General features: G+C 57.5%; 1 protein-coding gene across 3 annotated transcripts in view; it reads right to left on the reverse strand.

The window, feature by feature from the left end:
* gpatch1 (G patch domain containing 1) overlaps positions 1-20,523 on the reverse strand; it is an 82,452-nt gene that overhangs the window by 11,533 nt on the left and 50,396 nt on the right. For all 3 annotated transcript variants that reach the window (XM_085991914.1, XM_085991913.1, XM_085991912.1), the window contains exons 14-16: positions 20,124-20,257; positions 18,933-19,117; positions 17,334-17,529 (exon numbers count right to left, since the gene is read on the reverse strand). In XM_085991914.1, coding sequence (XP_085848040.1) covers positions 17,334-17,529; positions 18,933-19,117; positions 20,124-20,257 — 515 coding nt within the window. The remainder of the gene's footprint in view (positions 1-17,333; positions 17,530-18,932; positions 19,118-20,123; positions 20,258-20,523) is intronic.

Here is a 20,523-nt window from a genome sequence, read left to right on the forward strand (position 1 = left end):
GGTGAGGGTAGACAAAGCACACAGGCAGGTCGGGCGGTGAGGATAGACAAAGCACACAGGCAGGTCGGGCGGTGAGGATAGACAAAGCTCACAGGCAGGTCGGGCGGTGAGGGTAGACAAAGCACACAGGCAGGTCGGGCGGTGAGGGTAGACAAAGCACACAGGCAGGTCGGGCGGTGAGGGTAGACAAAGCACACAGGCAGGTCGGGCGGTGAGGGTAGACAAAGCACACAGGCAGGTCGGGCGGTGAGGGTAGACAAAGCACACAGGCAGGTCGGGCGGTGAGGGTAGACAAAGCACACAGGCAGGTCGAGCGGTGAGGGTAGACAAAGCTCACAGGCAGGTCGAGCGGTGAAGATAGACAAAGCTCACAGGCAGGTCGGGCGGTGAGGGTAGACAAAGCACACAGGCAGGTCGAGCGGTGAGGATAGACAAAGCACACAGGCAGGTCGAGCGGTGAGGATAGACAAAGCACACAGGCAGGTCGAGCGGTGAGGATAGACAAAGCACACAGGCAGGTCGGGCGGTGAGGATAGACAAAGCACACAGGCAGGTCGGGCGGTGAGGATAGACAAAGCACACAGGCAGGTCGGGCGGTGAGGATAGACAAAGCACACAGGCAGGTCGGGCGGTGAGGATAGACAAAGCACACAGGCAGGTCGAGCGGTGAGGATAGACAAAGCACACAGGCAGGTCGAGCGGTGAGGATAGACAAAGCACACAGGCAGGTCGAGCGGTGAGGATAGACAAAGCACACAGGCAGGTCGAGCGGTGAGGATAGACAAAGCACACAGGCAGGTCGAGCGGTGAGGATAGACAAAGCACACAGGCAGGTCGGGCGGTGAGGATAGACAAAGCACACAGGCAGGTCGGGCGGTGAGGATAGACAAAGCACACAGGCAGGTCGGGCGGTGAGGATAGACAAAGCACACAGGCAGGTCGAGCGGTGAGGATAGACAAAGCACACAGGCAGGTCGAGCGGTGAGGATAGACAAAGCACACAGGCAGGTCGGGCGGTGAGGATAGACAAAGCACACAGGCAGGTCGGGCGGTGAGGGTAGACAAAGCACACAGGCAGGTCGGGCGGTGAGGATAGACAAAGCTCACAGGCAGGTCGAGCGGTGAGGATAGACAAAGCTCACAGGCAGGTCGGGTGGTGAGGATAGACAAAGCTCACAGGCAGGTCGGGCGGTGAGGATAGACAAAGCTCACAGGCAGGTCGGGCGGTGAGGGTAGACAAAGCACACAGGCAGGTCGGGCGGTGAGGATAGACAAAGCTCACAGGCAGGTCGGGCGGTGAGGATAGACAAAGCTCACAGGCAGGTCGAGCGGTGAGGATAGACAAAGCACACAGGCAGGTCGGGCGGTGAGGGTAGACAAAGCACACAGGCAGGTCGGGCGGTGAGGATAGACAAAGCACACAGGCAGGTCGAGCGGTGAGGGTAGACAAAGCACACAGGCAGGTCGAGCGGTGAGGATAGACAAAGCACACAGGCAGGTCGGGTGGTGAGGATAGACAAAGCACACAGGCAGGTCGAGCGGTGAGGGTAGACAAAGCACACAGGCAGGTCGGGCGGTGAGGATAGACAAAGCACACAGGCAGGTCAGGCGGTGAGGATAGACAAAGCACACAGGCAGGTCGGGCGGTGAGGATAGACAAAGCTCACAGGCAGGTCGGGCGGTGAGGGTAGACAAAGCACACAGGCAGGTCGGGCGGTGAGGATAGACAAAGCACACAGGCAGGTCGAGCGGTGAGGATAGACAAAGCACACAGGCAGGTCGGGCGGTGAGGATAGACAAAGCACACAGGCAGGTCGGGCGGTGAGGATAGACAAAGCACACAGGCAGGTCGGGCGGTGAGGATAGACAAAGCACACAGGCAGGTCGAGCGGTGAGGATAGACAAAGCACACAGGCAGGTCGAGCGGTGAGGATAGACAAAGCACACAGGCAGGTCGGGCGGTGAGGATAGACAAAGCACACAGGCAGGTCGGGCGGTGAGGATAGACAAAGCTCACAGGCAGGTCGGGCGGTGAGGATAGACAAAGCACACAGGCAGGTCGGGCGGTGAGGGTAGACAAAGCACACAGGCAGGTCGAGCGGTGAGGATAGACAAAGCTCACAGGCAGGTCGGGCGGTGAGGATAGACAAAGCTCACAGGCAGGTCGAGCAGTGAGGATAGACAAAGCACACAGGCAGGTCGGGCGGTGAGGATAGACAAAGCACACAGGCAGGTCGGGCGGTGAGGATAGACAAAGCTCACAGGCAGGTCGAGCAGTGAGGATAGACAAAGCACACAGGCAGGTCGGGCGGTGAGGATAGACAAAGCACACAGGCAGGTCGGGCGGTGAGGGTAGACAAAGCACACAGGCAGGTCGGGCGGTGAGGATAGACAAAGCACACAGGCAGGTCGGGCGGTGAGGATAGACAAAGCTCACAGGCAGGTCGGGCGGTGAGGGTAGACAAAGCACACAGGCAGGTCGGGCGGTGAGGGTAGACAAAGCACACAGGCAGGTCGGGCGGTGAGGGTAGACAAAGCACACAGGCAGGTCGGGCGGTGAGGGTAGACAAAGCACACAGGCAGGTCGGGCGGTGAGGGTAGACAAAGCACACAGGCAGGTCGGGCGGTGAGGGTAGACAAAGCACACAGGCAGGTCGAGCGGTGAGGGTAGACAAAGCTCACAGGCAGGTCGAGCGGTGAAGATAGACAAAGCTCACAGGCAGGTCGGGCGGTGAGGGTAGACAAAGCACACAGGCAGGTCGAGCGGTGAGGATAGACAAAGCACACAGGCAGGTCGAGCGGTGAGGATAGACAAAGCACACAGGCAGGTCGGGCGGTGAGGATAGACAAAGCACACAGGCAGGTCGGGCGGTGAGGATAGACAAAGCACACAGGCAGGTCGAGCGGTGAGGATAGACAAAGCACACAGGCAGGTCGAGCGGTGAGGATAGACAAAGCACACAGGCAGGTCGAGCGGTGAGGATAGACAAAGCACACAGGCAGGTCGAGCGGTGAGGATAGACAAAGCACACAGGCAGGTCGAGCGGTGAGGATAGACAAAGCACACAGGCAGGTCGAGCGGTGAGGATAGACAAAGCACACAGGCAGGTCGAGCGGTGAGGATAGACAAAGCACACAGGCAGGTCGGGCGGTGAGGATAGACAAAGCACACAGGCAGGTCGGGCGGTGAGGATAGACAAAGCACACAGGCAGGTCGGGCGGTGAGGATAGACAAAGCACACAGGCAGGTCGAGCGGTGAGGATAGACAAAGCACACAGGCAGGTCGAGCGGTGAGGATAGACAAAGCACACAGGCAGGTCGGGCGGTGAGGATAGACAAAGCACACAGGCAGGTCGGGCGGTGAGGGTAGACAAAGCACACAGGCAGGTCGGGCGGTGAGGATAGACAAAGCTCACAGGCAGGTCGAGCGGTGAGGATAGACAAAGCTCACAGGCAGGTCGGGTGGTGAGGATAGACAAAGCTCACAGGCAGGTCGGGCGGTGAGGGTAGACAAAGCACACAGGCAGGTCGAGCGGTGAGGATAGACAAAGCTCACAGGCAGGTCGAGCGGTGAAGATAGACAAAGCTCACAGGCAGGTCGGGCGGTGAGGATAGACAAAGCTCACAGGCAGGTCGAGCGGTGAAGATAGACAAAGCTCACAGGCAGGTCGGGCGGTGAGGATAGACAAAGCTCACAGGCAGGTCGAGCGGTGAGGATAGACAAAGCTCACAGGCAGGTCGGGTGGTGAGGATAGACAAAGCTCACAGGCAGGTCGGGCGGTGAGGATAGACAAAGCACACAGGCAGGTCGGGCGGTGAGGATAGACAAAGCACACAGGCAGGTCGGGCGGTGAGGATAGACAAAGCACACAGGCAGGTCGGGCGGTGAGGATAGACAAAGCACACAGGCAGGTCGGGCGGTGAGGATAGACAAAGCTCACAGGCAGGTCGGGCGGTGAGGGTAGACAAAGCACACAGGCAGGTTGGGCGGTGAGGGTAGACAAAGCACACAGGCAGGTCGGGCGGTGAGGGTAGACAAAGCACACAGGCAGGTCGAGCGGTGAGGGTAGACAAAGCTCACAGGCAGGTCGAGCGGTGAAGATAGACAAAGCTCACAGGCAGGTCGGGCGGTGAGGGTAGACAAAGCTCACAGGCAGGTCGGGCGGTGAGGATAGACAAAGCACACAGGCAGGTCGGGCGGTGAGGATAGACAAAGCACACAGGCAGGTCGGGCGGTGAGGATAGACAAAGCTCACAGGCAGGTCGAGCGGTGAGGATAGACAAAGCACACAGGCAGGTCGAGCAGTGAGGATAGACAAAGCACACAGGCAGGTCGGGCGGTGAGGATAGACAAAGCACACAGGCAGGTCGAGCGGTGAGGATAGACAAAGCTCACAGGCAGGTCGGGCAGTGAGGATAGACAAAGCACACAGGCAGGTCGAGCGGTGAGGGTAGACAAAGCACACAGGCAGGTCGGGCGGTGAGGATAGACAAAGCACACAGGCAGGTCGGGTGGTGAGGATAGACAAAGCTCACAGGCAGGTCGAGCGGTGAGGGTAGACAAAGCACACAGGCAGGTCGGGCGGTGAGGATAGACAAAGCTCACAGGCGGGTCGGGCGGTGAGGATAGACAAAGCACACAGGCAGGTCGGGCGGTGAGGATAGACAAAGCACACAGGCAGGTCGGGCGGTGAGGATAGACAAAGCTCACAGGCGGGTCGGGCGGTGAGGATAGACAAAGCACACAGGCAGGTCGGGCGGTGAGGGTAGACAAAGCTCACAGGCAGGTCGGGCGGTGAGGGTAGACAAAGCACACAGGCAGGTCGGGCAGTGAGGATAGACAAAGCACACAGGCAGGTCGGGTGGTGAGGATAGACAAAGCACACAGGCAGGTCGGGCGGTGAGGATAGACAAAGCACACAGGCAGGTCGGGCGGTGAGGATAGACAAAGCTCACAGGCAGGTCGGGCAGTGAGGATAGACAAAGCGCACGGGCAGGTCGGGCGGTGAGGATAGACAAAGCTCACAGGCAGGTCGAGCGGTGAGGATAGACAAAGCACACAGGCAGGTCGGGCGGTGAGGATAGACAAAGCACACAGGCAGGTCGGGCGGTGAGGATAGACAAAGCACACAGGCAGGTCGGGCGGTGAGGATAGACAAAGCGCACGGGCAGGTCGGGCGGTGAGGGTAGACAAAGCGCACGGGCAGGTCGGGCGGTGAGGATAGACAAAGCTCACAGGCAGGTCGGGCGGTGAGGATAGACAAAGCACACAGGCAGGTCGGGCGGTGAGGATAGACAAAGCACACAGGCAGGTCGGGTGGTGAGGATAGACAAAGCACACAGGCAGGTCGAGCGGTGAGGATAGACAAAGCACACAGGCAGGTCGAGCGGTGAGGATAGACAAAGCACACAGGCAGGTCGGGCGGTGAGGATAGACAAAGCACACAGGCAGGTCGGGCGGTGAGGGTAGACAAAGCACACAGGCAGGTCGGGCGGTGAGGATAGACAAAGCACACAGGCAGGTCGGGTGGTGAGGATAGACAAAGCACACAGGCAGGTCGAGCGGTGAGGATAGACAAAGCACACAGGCAGGTCGAGCGGTGAGGATAGACAAAGCTCACAGGCAGGTCGGGCGGTGAGGGTAGACAAAGCTCACAGGCAGGTCGGGTGGTGAGGGTAGACAAAGCACACAGGCAGGTCGAGCGGTGAGGATAGACAAAGCTCACAGGCGGGTCGGGCGGTGAGGGTAGACAAAGCTCACAGGCAGGTCGGGTGGTGAGGATAGACAAAGCACACAGGCAGGTCGGGTGGTGAGGATAGACAAAGCACACAGGCAGGTCGGGCGGTGAGGATAGACAAAGCACACAGGCAGGTCGGGCGGTGAGGGTAGACAAAGCACACAGGCAGGTCGGGCGGTGAGGATAGACAAAGCACACAGGCAGGTCGGGCGGTGAGGATAGACAAAGCACACAGGCAGGTCGGGTGGTGAGGATAGACAAAGCACACAGGCAGGTCGGGCGGTGAGGATAGACAAAGCACACAGGCAGGTCGGGCGGTGAGGATAGACAAAGCTCACAGGCAGGTCGAGCGGTGAGGGTAGACAAAGCTCACAGGCAGGTCGGGCGGTGAGGATAGACAAAGCACACAGGCAGGTCGGGCGGTGAGGGTAGACAAAGCTCACAGGCAGGTCGGGCGGTGAGGATAGACAAAGCACACAGGCAGGTCGGGCGGTGAGGATAGACAAAGCACACAGGCAGGTCGGGCGGTGAGGATAGACAAAGCACACAGGCAGGTCGGGTGGTGAGGATAGACAAAGCACACAGGCAGGTCGGGTGGTGAGGATAGACAAAGCACACAGGCAGGTCGGGCGGTGAGGATAGACAAAGCACACAGGCAGGTCGGGTGGTGAGGATAGACAAAGCACACAGGCAGGTCGGGCGGTGAGGATAGACAAAGCACACAGGCAGGTCGAGCGGTGAGGATAGACAAAGCTCACAGGCGGGTCGGGCGGTGAGGGTAGACAAAGCTCACAGGCAGGTCGGGTGGTGAGGATAGACAAAGCACACAGGCAGGTCGGGTGGTGAGGATAGACAAAGCACACAGGCAGGTCGGGCGGTGAGGATAGACAAAGCACACAGGCAGGTCGGGCGGTGAGGATAGACAAAGCACACAGGCAGGTCGAGCGGTGAGGATAGACAAAGCACACAGGCAGGTCGAGCGGTGAGGGTAGACAAAGCACACAGGCAGGTCGGGCGGTGAGGATAGACAAAGCACACAGGCAGGTCGAGCGGTGAGGATAGACAAAGCACACAGGCAGGTCGAGCGGTGAGGGTAGACAAAGCACACAGGCAGGTCGAGCGGTGAGGATAGACAAAGCTCACAGGCAGGTCGGGTGGTGAGGGTAGACAAAGCACACAGGCAGGTCGGGCGGTGAGGATAGACAAAGCACACAGGCAGGTCGGGCGGTGAGGATAGACAAAGCACACAGGCAGGTCGAGCGGTGAGGATAGACAAAGCACACAGGCAGGTCGGGTGGTGAGGGTAGACAAAGCACACAGGCAGGTCGAGCAGTGAGGATAGACAAAGCACACAGGCAGGTCGGGCGGTGAGGATAGACAAAGCACACAGGCAGGTCGGGCGGTGAGGATAGACAAAGCACACAGGCAGGTCGAGCAGTGAGGATAGACAAAGCACACAGGCAGGTCGGGCGGTGAGGATAGACAAAGCACACAGGCAGGTCGGGCGGTGAGGATAGACAAAGCACACAGGCAGGTCGAGCAGTGAGGATAGACAAAGCTCACAGGCAGGTCGGGCGGTGAGGATAGACAAAGCACACAGGCAGGTCGAGCAGTGAGGATAGACAAAGCACACAGGCAGGTCGGGCGGTGAGGATAGACAAAGCACACAGGCAGGTCGGGCGGTGAGGATAGACAAAGCACACAGGCAGGTCGGGCGGTGAGGATAGACAAAGCACACAGGCAGGTCGGGCGGTGAGGATAGACAAAGCACACAGGCAGGTCGAGCGGTGAGGATAGACAAAGCACACAGGCAGGTCGAGCAGTGAGGATAGACAAAGCACACAGGCAGGTCGGGCGGTGAGGATAGACAAAGCACACAGGCAGGTCGGGCGGTGAGGATAGACAAAGCACACAGGCAGGTCGGGCGGTGAGGATAGACAAAGCTCACAGGCAGGTCGGGCGGTGAGGATAGACAAAGCTCACAGGCAGGTCGAGCGGTGAGGATAGACAAAGCTCACAGGCAGGTCGAGCGGTGAGGATAGACAAAGCACACAGGCAGGTCGGGCGGTGAGGATAGACAAAGCTCACAGGCAGGTCGGGCGGTGAGGATAGACAAAGCTCACAAGCAGGTCGGGCGGTGAGGATAGACAAAGCTCACAAGCAGGTCGGGCGGTGAGGATAGACAAAGCTCACAAGCAGGTCGGGCGGTGAGGATAGACAAAGCTCACAGGCAGGTCGGGCGGTGAGGATAGACAAAGCTCACAGGCAGGTCGGGCGGTGAGGATAGACAAAGCACACAGGCAGGTCGGGCGGTGAGGATAGACAAAGCACACGGGCAGGTCGGGCGGTGAGGATAGACAAAGCTCACAGGCAGGTCGGGCGGTGAGGATAGACAAAGCACACAGGCAGGTCGGGCGGTGAGGATAGACAAAGCACACGGGCAGGTCGGGCGGTGAGGATAGACAAAGCTCACAGGCAGGTCGGGCGGTGAGGATAGACAAAGCACACGGGCAGGTCGGGCGGTGAGGATAGACAAAGCTCACAAGCAGGTCGGGCGGTGAGGATAGACAAAGCACACAGGCAGGTCGGGCGGTGAGGATAGACAAAGCGCACAGGCAGGTCGAGCGGTGAGGATAGACAAAGCACACAGGCAGGTCGAGCGGTGAGGATAGACAAAGCACACAGGCAGGTCGGGCGGTGAGGATAGACAAAGCTCACAGGCAGGTCGGGCGGTGAGGGTAGACAAAGCACACAGGCAGGTCGAGCGGTGAGGGTAGACAAAGCTCACAGGCAGGTCGGGCGGTGAGGATAGACAAAGCTCACAAGCAGGTCGGGCGGTGAGGATAGACAAAGCTCACAAGCAGGTCGGGCGGTGAGGATAGACAAAGCTCACAGGCAGGTCGGGCGGTGAGGATAGACAAAGCACACGGGCAGGTCGGGCGGTGAGGATAGACAAAGCTCACAAGCAGGTCGGGCGGTGAGGATAGACAAAGCACACAGGCAGGTCGGGCGGTGAGGATAGACAAAGCGCACAGGCAGGTCGAGCGGTGAGGATAGACAAAGCACACAGGCAGGTCGAGCGGTGAGGATAGACAAAGCGCACAGGCAGGTCGAGCGGTGAGGATAGACAAAGCGCACAAGCAGGTCGGGCGGTGAGGGTAGACAAAGCTCACAGGCAGGTCGGGCGGTGAGGGTAGACAAAGCACACAGGCAGGTCGGGCGGTGAGGATAGACAAAGCGCACAAGCAGGTCGGGCGGTGAGGGTAGACAAAGCACACAGGCAGGTCGGGCGGTGAGGGTAGACAAAGCACACAGGCAGGTCGAGCGGTGAGGATAGACAAAGCACACAGGCAGGTCGGGCGGTGAGGATAGACAAAGCGCACAAGCAGGTCGGGTGGTGAGGGTAGACAAAGCACACAGGCAGGTCGAGCGGTGAGGATAGACAAAGCACACAGGCAGGTCGGGCGGTGAGGGTAGACAAAGCACACAGGCAGGTCGGGCGGTGAGGATAGACAAAGCACACAGGCAGGTCGGGCGGTGAGGATAGACAAAGCACACAGGCAGGTCGGGCGGTGAGGATAGACAAAGCACACAGGCAGGTCGGGCGGTGAGGATAGACAAAGCACACAGGCAGGTCGGGCGGTGAGGGTAGACAAAGCTCACAGGCAGGTCGGGCGGTGAGGGTAGACAAAGCACACAGGCAGGTCGGGCGGTGAGGGTAGACAAAGCTCACAGGCAGGTCGGGCGGTGAGGATAGACAAAGCTCACAGGCAGGTCGGGTGGTGAGGATAGACAAAGCTCACAGGCAGGTCGGGTGGTGAGGATAGACAAAGCTCACAGGCAGGTCGAGCGGTGAGGATAGACAAAGCTCACAGGCAGGTCGGGTGGTGAGGATAGACAAAGCTCACAGGCAGGTCGGGTGGTGAGGATAGACAAAGCTCACAGGCAGGTCGGGTGGTGAGGATAGACAAAGCACACAGGCAGGTCGAGCGGTGAGGATAGACAAAGCGCACGGGCAGGTCGGGCGGTGAGGATAGACAAAGCACACAGGCAGGTCGGGCGGTGAGGATAGACAAAGCACACAGGAAGGTCGAGCGGTGAGGGTAGACAAAGCACACAGGCAGGTCGAGCGGTGAGGATAGACAAAGCACACAGGCAGGTCGGGCGGTGAGGATAGACAAAGCACACAGGCAGGTCGAGCGGTGAGGATAGACAAAGCACACAGGCAGGTCGGGCGGTGAGGATAGACAAAGCTCACAGGCAGGTCGAGCGGTGAGGGTAGACAAAGCTCACAGGCAGGTCGAGCGGTGAGGGTAGACAAAGCTCACAGGCAGGTCGGGCGGTGAGGATAGACAAAGCTCACAGGCAGGTCGAGCGGTGAGGATAGACAAAGCACACAGGCAGGTCGGGCGGTGAGGATAGACAAAGCTCACAGGCAGGTCGAGCGGTGAGGGTAGACAAAGCTCACAGGCAGGTCGAGCAGTGAGGATAGACAAAGCTCACAGGCAGGTCGGGCGGTGAGGATAGACAAAGCTCACAGGCAGGTCGAGCGGTGAGGATAGACAAAGCTCACAGGCAGGTCGAGCAGTGAGGATAGACAAAGCTCACAGGCAGGTCGAGCGGTGAGGATAGACAAAGCTCACAGGCAGGTCGGGTGGTGAGGATAGACAAAGCACACAGGCAGGTCGAGCAGTGAGGATAGACAAAGCACACAGGCAGGTCGGGCGGTGAGGGTAGACAAAGCTCACAGGCAGGTCGGGCGGTGAGGATAGACAAAGCTCACAGGCAGGTCGGGCGGTGAGGATAGACAAAGCACACAGGCAGGTCGGGCGGTGAGGGTAGACAAAGCACACAGGCAGGTCGAGCAGTGAGGGTAGACAAAGCACACAGGCAGGTCGAGCAGTGAGGATAGACAAAGCACACAGGCAGGTCGAGCGGTGAGGATAGACAAAGCTCACAGGCAGGTCGGGCGGTGAGGATAGACAAAGCACACAGGCAGGTCGAGCAGTGAGGGTAGACAAAGCACACAGGCAGGTCGAGCAGTGAGGGTAGACAAAGCTCACAGGCAGGTCGGGCGGTGAGGATAGACAAAGCAGACAGGCAGGTCGGGCGGTGAGGGTAGACAAAGCACACAGGCAGGTCGGGCGGTGAGGATAGACAAAGCTCACAGGCAGGTCGGGCGGTGAGGATAGACAAAGCTCACAGGCAGGTCGGGCGGTGAGGGTAGACAAAGCACACAGGCAGGTCGGGCGGTGAGGATAGACAAAGCTCACAGGCAGGTCGGGCGGTGAGGATAGACAAAGCTCACAGGCAGGTCGGGCGGTGAGGATAGACAAAGCACACAGGCAGGTCGGGCGGTGAGGATAGACAAAGCACACAGGCAGGTCGGGCGGTGAGGATAGACAAAGCTCACAGGCAGGTCGGGCGGTGAGGATAGACAAAGCACACAGGCAGGTCGGGCGGTGAGGATAGACAAAGCTCACAGGCAGGTCGAGCGGTGAGGATAGACAAAGCACACAGGCAGGTCGGGCGGTGAGGATAGACAAAGCACACAGGCAGGTCGGGCGGTGAGGATAGACAAAGCACACAGGCAGGTCGGGCGGTGAGGATAGACAAAGCACACAGGCAGGTCGGGCGGTGAGGATAGACAAAGCTCACAGGCAGGTCGAGCGGTGAGGGTAGACAAAGCACACAGGCAGGTCGGGTGGTGAGGATAGACAAAGCACACAGGCAGGTCGGGCGGTGAGGATAGACAAAGCACACAGGCAGGTCGGGCGGTGAGGATAGACAAAGCACACAGGCAGTTCGAGCGGTGAGGATAGACAAAGCTCACAGGCAGGTCGAGCGGTGAGGATAGACAAAGCACACAGGCAGGTCGGGCGGTGAGGATAGACAAAGCACACAGGCAGGTCGGGTGGTGAGGATAGACAAAGCACACAGGCAGGTCGGGCGGTGAGGATAGACAAAGCACACAGGCAGGTCGGGCGGTGAGGATAGACAAAGCACACAGGCAGGTCGGGCGGTGAGGATAGACAAAGCACACAGGCAGGTCGGGTGGTGAGGATAGACAAAGCACACAGGCAGGTCGGGCGGTGAGGATAGACAAAGCACACAGGCAGGTCGGGAGGTGAGGATAGACAAAGCACACAGGCAGGTCGGGCGGTGAGGGTAGACAAAGCACACAGGCAGGTCGGGCGGTGAGGATAGACAAAGCTCACAAGCAGGTCGGGCGGTGAGGGTAGACAAAGCACACAGGCAGGTCGGGCGGTGAGGGTAGACAAAGCTCACAAGCAGGTCGGGCGGTGAGGATAGACAAAGCTCACAGGCAGGTCGGGCGGTGAGGGTAGACAAAGCACACAGGCAGGTCGAGCGGTGAGGATAGACAAAGCTCACAAGCAGGTCGGGCGGTGAGGATAGACAAAGCTCACAAGCAGGTCGGGCGGTGAGGATAGACAAAGCACACAGGCAGGTCGGGCGGTGAGGATAGACAAAGCTCACAGGCAGGTCGGGCGGTGAGGGTACACAAAGCTCACAAGCAGGTCGGGCGGTGAGGATAGACAAAGCACACAGGCAGGTCGGGCGGTGAGGATAGACAAAGCACACAGGCAGGTCGGGCGGTGAGGGTAGACAAAGCACACAGGCAGGTCGGGCGGTGAGGATAGACAAAGCACACAGGCAGGTCGGGCGGTGAGGATAGACAAAGCTCACAGGCAGGTTGGGCGGTGAGGGTAGACAAAGCACACAGGCAGGTCGGGCGGTGAGGGTAGACAAAGCTCACAGGCAGGTCGGGCGGTGAGGATAGACAAAGCACACAGGCAGGTCGGGCGGTGAGGGTAGACAAAGCACACAGGCAGGTCGAGCGGTGAGGATAGACAAAGCACACAGGCAGGTCGGGCGGTGAGGGTAGACAAAGCACACAGGCAGGTTGGGCGGTGAGGGTAGACAAAGCACACAGGCAGGTCGGGCGGTGAGGATAGACAAAGCTCACAGGCAGGTCGGGCGGTGAGGGTAGACAAAGCACACAGGCAGGTCGGGCGGTGAGGATAGACAAAGCACACAGGCAGGTCGGGCGGTGAGGATAGACAAAGCTCACAGGCAGGTCGAGCGGTGAGGATAGACAAAGCACACAGGCAGGTCGGGCGGTGAGGATAGACAAAGCACACAGGCAGGTCGAGCGGTGAGGATAGACAAAGCACACAGGCAGGTCGGGCGGTGAGGATAGACAAAGCACACAGGCAGGTCGGGTGGTGAGGATAGACAAAGCTCACAGGCAGGTCGGGCGGTGAGGATAGACAAAGCTCACAGGCAGGTCAGGCGGTGAGGATAGACAAAGCACACAGGCAGGTCAGGCGGTGAGGATAGACAAAGCACACAGGCAGGTCGGGCGGTGAGGATAGACAAAGCTCACAGGCAGGTCGGGTGGTGAGGATAGACAAAGCACACAGGCAGGTCGGGCGGTGAGGATAGACAAAGCTCACAGGCAGGTCGGGCGGTGAGGATAGACAAAGCTCACAGGCAGGTCGGGTGGTGAGGATAGACAAAGCTCACAGTCAGGTCGGGCGGTGAGGGTAGACAAAGCACACAGGCAGGTCGGGCGGTGAGGATAGACAAAGCTCACAGGCAGGTCGGGTGGTGAGGATAGACAAAGCTCACAGTCAGGTCGGGTGGTGAGGATAGACAAAGCACACAGGCAGGTCGGGCGGTGAGGGTAGACAAAGCACACAGGCAGGTCGGGCGGTGAGGGTAGACAAAGCACACAGGCAGGTCGAGCGGTGAGGATAGACAAAGCTCACAGGCAGGTCGGGCGGTGAGGGTAGACAAAGCACACAGGCAGGTCGAGCGGTGAGGATAGACAAAGCACACAGGCAGGTCGGGCGGTGAGGGTAGACAAAGCACACAGGCAGGTCGAGCGGTGAGGATAGACAAAGCTCACAGGCAGGTCGGGCGGTGAGGGTAGACAAAGCACACAGGCAGGTCGAGCGGTGAGGATAGACAAAGCACACAGGCAGGTCGGGCGGTGAGGATAGACAAAGCTCACAGGCAGGTCGGGTGGTGAGGATAGACAAAGCACACAGGCAGGTCGAGCGGTGAGGATAGACAAAGCACACAGGCAGGTCGAGCGGTGAGGGTAGACAAAGCACACAGGCAGGTCGGGCGGTGAGGATAGACAAAGCACACAGGCAGGTCGGGCGGTGAGGATAGACAAAGCTCACAGGCAGGTCGAGCGGTGAGGATAGACAAAGCTCACAGTCAGGTCGGGCGGTGAGGGTAGACAAAGCACACAGGCAGGTCGGGCGGTGAGGATAGACAAAGCTCACAGGCAGGTCGGGCGGTGAGGATAGACAAAGCACACAGGCAGGTCGGGCGGTGAGGATAGACAAAGCACACAGGCAGGTCGGGCGGTGAGGATAGACAAAGCTCACAGGCAGGTCGGGCGGTGAGGATAGACAAAGCACACAGGCAGGTCGGGCGGTGAGGATAGACAAAGCACACAGGCAGGTCGAGCGGTGAAGATAGACAAAGCTCACAAGCAGGTCGGGCGGTGAGGGTAGACAAAGCACACAGGCAGGTCGGGCGGTGAGGATAGACAAAGCACACAGGCAGGTCGGGCGGTGAGGATAGACAAAGCACACAGGCAGGTCGAGCGGTGAGGATAGACAAAGCACACAGGCAGGTCGGGCGGTGAAGATAGACAAAGCTCACAGGCAGGTCGGGCGGTGAAGATAGACAAAGCTCACAGGCAGGTCGGGCGGTGAGGATAGACAAAGCACACAGGCGGGTCGGGCGGTGAGGATAGACAAAGCACACAGGCAGGTCGGGCGGTGAGGATAGACAAAGCTCACAGGCAGGTCGGGCAGTGAGGATAGACAAAGCACACAGGCAGGTCGGGCGGTGAGGATAGACAAAGCACACAGGCAGGTCGGGCGGTGAGGATAGACAAAGCACACAGGCAGGTCGAGCGGTGAGGGTAGACAAAGCACACAGGCAGGTCGGGCGGTGAGGATAGACAAAGCTCACAGGCAGGTCGGGCGGTGAGGATAGACAAAGCTCACAGGCAGGTCGGGCGGTGAGGATAGACAAAGCTCACAGGCAGGTCGGGCGGTGAGGATAGACAAAGCACACAGGCAGGTCGGGCGGTGAGGATAGACAAAGCACACAGGCAGGTCGAGCGGTGAGGGTAGACAAAGCACACAGGCAGGTCGGGCGGTGAGGGTAGACAAAGCTCACAGGCAGGTCGAGCGGTGAGGATAGACAAAGCTCACAGGCAGGTCGAGCGGTGAGGATAGACAAAGCTCACAGGCGGGTCGGGCGGTGAGGATAGACAAAGCACACAGGCAGGTCGGGCGGTGAGGATAGACAAAGCACACAGGCGGGTCGGGTGGTGAGGATAGACAAAGCTCACAGGCAGGTCGGGTGGTGAGGATAGACAAAGCACACAGGCAGGTCGGGTGGTGAGGATAGACAAAGCTCACAGGCAGGTCGGGCGGTGAGGATAGACAAAGCACACAGGCAGGTTGGGCGGTGAGGGTAGACAAAGCACACAGGCAGGTTGGGCGGTGAGGATAGACAAAGCACACAGGCAGGTCGGGCGGTGAGGATAGACAAAGCACACAGGCAGGTCGGGCGGTGAGGATAGACAAAGCACACAGGCAGGTCGGGCGGTGAGGATAGACAAAGCACACAGGCAGGTTGGGCGGTGAGGATAGACAAAGCACACAGGCAGGTCGGGCGGTGAGGATAGACAAAGCTCACAGGCAGGTTGGGCGGTGAGGATAGACAAAGCACACAGGCAGGTCGGGCGGTGAGGATAGACAAAGCTCACAGGCAGGTTGGGCGGTGAGGATAGACAAAGCACACAGGCAGGTCGGGCGGTGAGGGTAGACAAAGCACACAGGCAGGTCGGGCGGTGAGGGTAGACAAAGCTCACAAGCAGGTCGGGTGGTGAGGATAGACAAAGCACACAGGCAGGTCGGGCGGTGAGGGTAGACAAAGCTCACAAGCAGGTCGGGCGGTGAGGATAGACAAAGCACACAGGCAGGTCGGGCGGTGAGGATAGACAAAGCACACAGGCAGGTCGGGCGGTGAGGATAGACAAAGCACACAGGCAGGTCGGGCGGTGAGGGTAGACAAAGCACACAGGCAGGTCGGGCGGTGAGGGTAGACAAAGCACACAGGCAGGTCGGGCGGTGAGGATAGACAAAGCTCACAGGCAGGTCGGGCGGTGAGGATAGACAAAGCTCACAGGCAGGTCGGGCGGTGAGGGTAGACAAAGCGCACGGGCAGGTCGGGCGGTGAGGATAGACAAAGCACACAGGCAGGTCGGGCGGTGAGGATAGACAAAGCTCACAGGCAGGTCGGGCGGTGAGGATAGACAAAGCACACAGGCAGGTCGGGCGGTGAGGGTAGACAAAGCACACAGGCAGGTCGGGCGGTGAGGATAGACAAAGCACACAGGCAGGTCGAGCGGTGAGGATAGACAAAGCTCACAGGCGGGTCGGGCGGTGAGGATAGACAAAGCACACAGGCAGGTCGGGCGGTGAGGATAGACAAAGCACACAAGCAGGTCGAGCGGTGAGGATAGACAAAGCACACAGGCGGGTCGGGTGGTGAGGATAGACAAAGCACACAGGCAGGTCGGGCGGTGAGGAAACGTCTTGTGATTTGCTTTGGTGAGGCACTGCACATGAGCAATGGAGCAGATAAGACTTTGGGGAACTGGTTATTGGATTCAAAAACAGCTCATGTAACACGCAGAGTGAAGCTCCCTCTACACTGTCCCATCAAACACTCCCAGGGCAGGTACAGCACGGGTTAGATACAGAGAAAAGCTCCTTCTACACTGTCCCATCAAACACTCCCAGGGCAGGTACAGCACGGGTTAGATACAGAGAAAAGCTCCTTCTACACTGTCCCATCAAACACTCCCAGGGCAGGTACAGCACGGGTTAGATACAGAGAAAAGCTCCCTCTACACTGTCCCATCAAACACTCCCAGGACAGGTGCAGCACGGGTTAGATACAGAGTAAAGCTCCCTCTACACTGTCCCATCAAACACTCCCAGGACAGGTACAGCACGGGTTAGATACAGAGTAAAGCTCCCTCTACACTGTCCCATCAAACACTCCCAGGACAGGTACAGCACGGGTTAGATACAGAGTAAAGCTCCCTCTACACTGTCCCATCAAACACTCCCAGGGCAGGTACAGCACGGGTTAGATACAGAGTAAAGCTCCCTCTACACTGTCCCATCAAACACTCCCAGGGCAGGTGCAGCACAGGTTAGATACAGAGTAAAGCTCCCTCTACACTGTCCCATCAAACACTCCCAGGGCAGGTAGAGCACGGGTTAGATACAGAGTAAAGCTCCCTCTACACTGTCCCATCAAACACTCCCAGGGCAGGTACAGCACGGGTTAGATACAGAGTAAAGCTCCGTCTACACTGTCCCATCAAACACTCCCAGGGCAGGTACAGCACGGGTTAGATACAGAGTAAAACTCCATTTACACAATGGAACACTATAGCTGACCACAGCAGAGCCCTGTACAGAGGAGCATTGTCCAAGTAAACTGTCCGGGAACCATCCCCTTACCTGGCTGATTGGCCGAGGGAGGAGTTGGCTGCACGGGCTCCACCACATCTTGCACTCCAGGACTGGACTCCTGCTCATCTTCATCCTCGTCTGCCTCATCGGAGGAGGAAGACGAGGACTTTTCCTCGGATGAGCTGGCGAAGATGGCTTTGAATAAGTCCATGGACGGTCGGCTTTCTTCCTCCTCAGCCTCTGCCTGCAAGGAAGAAAGAAAACTTACCTTCAAAACAACAGCAAAAATCACGGCCAGAACTCAGGGAAAGATTGCAGTGAAATGTCTCCAATACCAAGCTGCAAGGGGAGCTGAATCGCTGGGAGTAGAGAGGTGGATCCAGTGTTACCCTCTCTCTGTGCTGTCCTCATTCTTCGCCTAACATTGAATGTACAGCACAGAAACAGGCCATTCGCTCGGATGTTTCTGCTCCACACGAGCCTCCTCCCACACTACTTCATCTCACCCTCAAGGGATATGGGGAGAAGGCAGGGACAGGGTACTGAGTTTGGATGATCAGCCATGATCTCATTGAATGGCGGAGCAGGCTCGAGGGGCCGAATGGCCGACTCCTGCTCCTACCTTCTATGTTTCTATCACCATATCGCTCTATTCCTTTCTCCCTCATATGCTTGTCTAGCTTCCCCTTAAATGCATCGATACTATTCGCCTCAACCACTCCCTGTGGTAGCGAGTTCCACATTCTCCCCACTCTCTGGGTAAAGAAGTTTCTCCTGAATTCCCGATTGGATTTATTAACGACTATCTTCTATTGATGGCCCCGAGTTCTGGTCTCCCCCACAAGTGGAAACTGCTGAAAGTACAAGGGAGACAGCTAAACGGAGACATGGTGTTCGGAGTGGGAGTCTGTGTTTGCAGAAGTTACAGATCATATTGATGGGGGTGAGACAGAGTATTATCCAGCCAGATTTTAAAACTGGCCTTTGGCACTGCCTACATAAACCAGCACTGGGTAAGGATCGGGCACAGGAGGAGGGCTTTTATACATTATTTGTGCTTGGGATGCGGGCTGTGATTATTGCCAATCGCTAGTTGCCCCGGGGGCATGAAAAGTCAATCCCACCGTGCGAGGTGGAGTCACGGGTCGATCGGGGAGGCAGATTGCATTCCCTGAAGGGCATTAGTTGGATTTTTAAGGCAATCCGACGGGTTTTTTGATCCTTTATCCATGCCACAGATTTACTGAATTGAGTTTAACAACTTGCCCTGGTGTGATTGGAGCTCACGAGCTCTGGGTTGGGAGGCGAGTATCAGAACCACCAGGCTACCGTCCCCATGGAAATGTACTGATTAAAGAATGGCTGGGTGAAAGAAAGCAACAAGTAAACACAGAAAGCTCTGCACAGGAGGAGGCCATTTGGCCCTTCTTTGACTGGATTGTATTTAGCCCCCTGTCAGGGACAGAATTATAGACACATTTTAACTGCTCTCTCCCCAACTAATCCCATTTGCTGCTCTCTCCCCAGATCTGTCATACTCTCCTCCTTGCAGTCATTACCTGTTTCAATACATCCATCACCTTGTGTGGGAAAACATGCCAACGACTGTGAAGTTTATTGATTTCCTGTATTTAGTACTCCAGGTACCTTGTCTGCAGGTGGATTTCCTCCGTCCTGTTCAATTTCTCTTTCCGTGTGTAGAGTTGAACTTGTTTCTGCTGCTGTATCTGACCCAGCCAGATTCGGAGCCTGACCAGCACCACCTTTCTCCTTGTCCTCTGCCGACATGTCCCACCTGGACCGTCTTCTTGATTCAGAAGGTTTCGGAGCTTCTGATTGAAACAGCAGAGAATTTATTACATTTGAATTGATATATGTGATTCACCAGCAAAATCTCAGTCATGTTCACAAAGCACCGAGAGTTGCACACGGCCTCTGTCAGTTTGGAGATCCGGGTCCCATCAGTTTCTGCCCCAGTGTTTCTTTGGCCTGTTACCCACTCAGCCCCTCACATTTCTCCCCTCCTCTCTCTGAAGGGGCTGCCTCTTGCTGCAGTACTGATCTAGAATGCTGGCCGCTGTCTGGTACTGCACACAAGTCACCGTTGTGTGAAGCTAGACAGTGAGGTTTTTTAAAAATTCATTCACGGGATGTGGGTGTCGCTGGCAAGGCCAGCATTTATTGCCCATCCCTAATTGCCCTTACCAGAGTGGCTTGCTAGGCTATTTCAGAGGGCAGTTAAAAGTCAACCACATTGCTGTGGGTCTGGAGTCACATATAGGCCAGACCGGGTAAGGGCAGCAGATTTCCTTCCCTAAAGACATTAGTAAACGAGATGGGTTTTCATGGTCACCATTACTGACACCAGTTTTTTATTCCAGATTTATTGAATTAACTGAATTTAAATTCCTCAAGCTGCCATGCCATGGTAGGATTTGAACTCACGTCTCACAGATCATTAGTCCAGTCCATTACTAGTCCAGTAACATAGCCACTATGGTACCGTACCCTTTATCGGCTGACTGACTGTGGGAGGCATCACAGCTGAGCTGATCCTGCTTACACTCACTGGGAGGGGTTAATGAATGACACACTCGCTGGGGGGAGAGGTTAATCAGTGGCACACTCGCTGGGGGGAGAGGTTAATCAGTGACACACTCGCTGGGGGGAGAGGTTCATCAGTGACACTCGCTGAGGGAGGGGTTAATCAGTGACACTCGTGGGGGGAGGGGTTAATCAGTGACACTCGTGGGGGGAGGAGTTAATCAATGACACTCGCTGGGGAAGGGTTAATCAGTGACACTCGCTGGGGGAGGGTTTATTTTATAACACACTCACTGAATGATTTGTCCTGTTGCACACTTTCCCTTTTTGTTTCCATTCCGCTGGGTGCAGGAGTTGTAGGGACGGTTAAAAAGTTGAACACCGAAAATTTGTCCCGTTTCACCTTGAGGAGCCCGGCAATTGTTGACCTGCAAAATCAAAAATAAAACAAACGGTAAAACTCCGGGAGCGGCTCGAAGCTGAAGGAAGAGAGAGATCACGAACAGCAGCTCACCCGGGGCAGATCGGCAGCAGCGCGCTCCCACACCAATACCAACAAATAGTCCCAGCGTCTCGGAAACAGCCTCACTCCACTCTGTCCACCTTTCCCCGCTCTTGCCTTAGAATCAGAAGTTTGTGGTTTCAAGCCCCACAGCGGGAGAAGTTTGACACTCCAGTGCAGGATTGAGGGAGT

Source organism: Somniosus microcephalus, chromosome 6, assembly GCF_052327205.1.
Source record: "Somniosus microcephalus isolate GS21.2 chromosome 6, FLI_Smic_1.0, whole genome shotgun sequence".
NCBI lineage: Eukaryota > Metazoa > Chordata > Chondrichthyes > Squaliformes > Somniosidae > Somniosus > Somniosus microcephalus.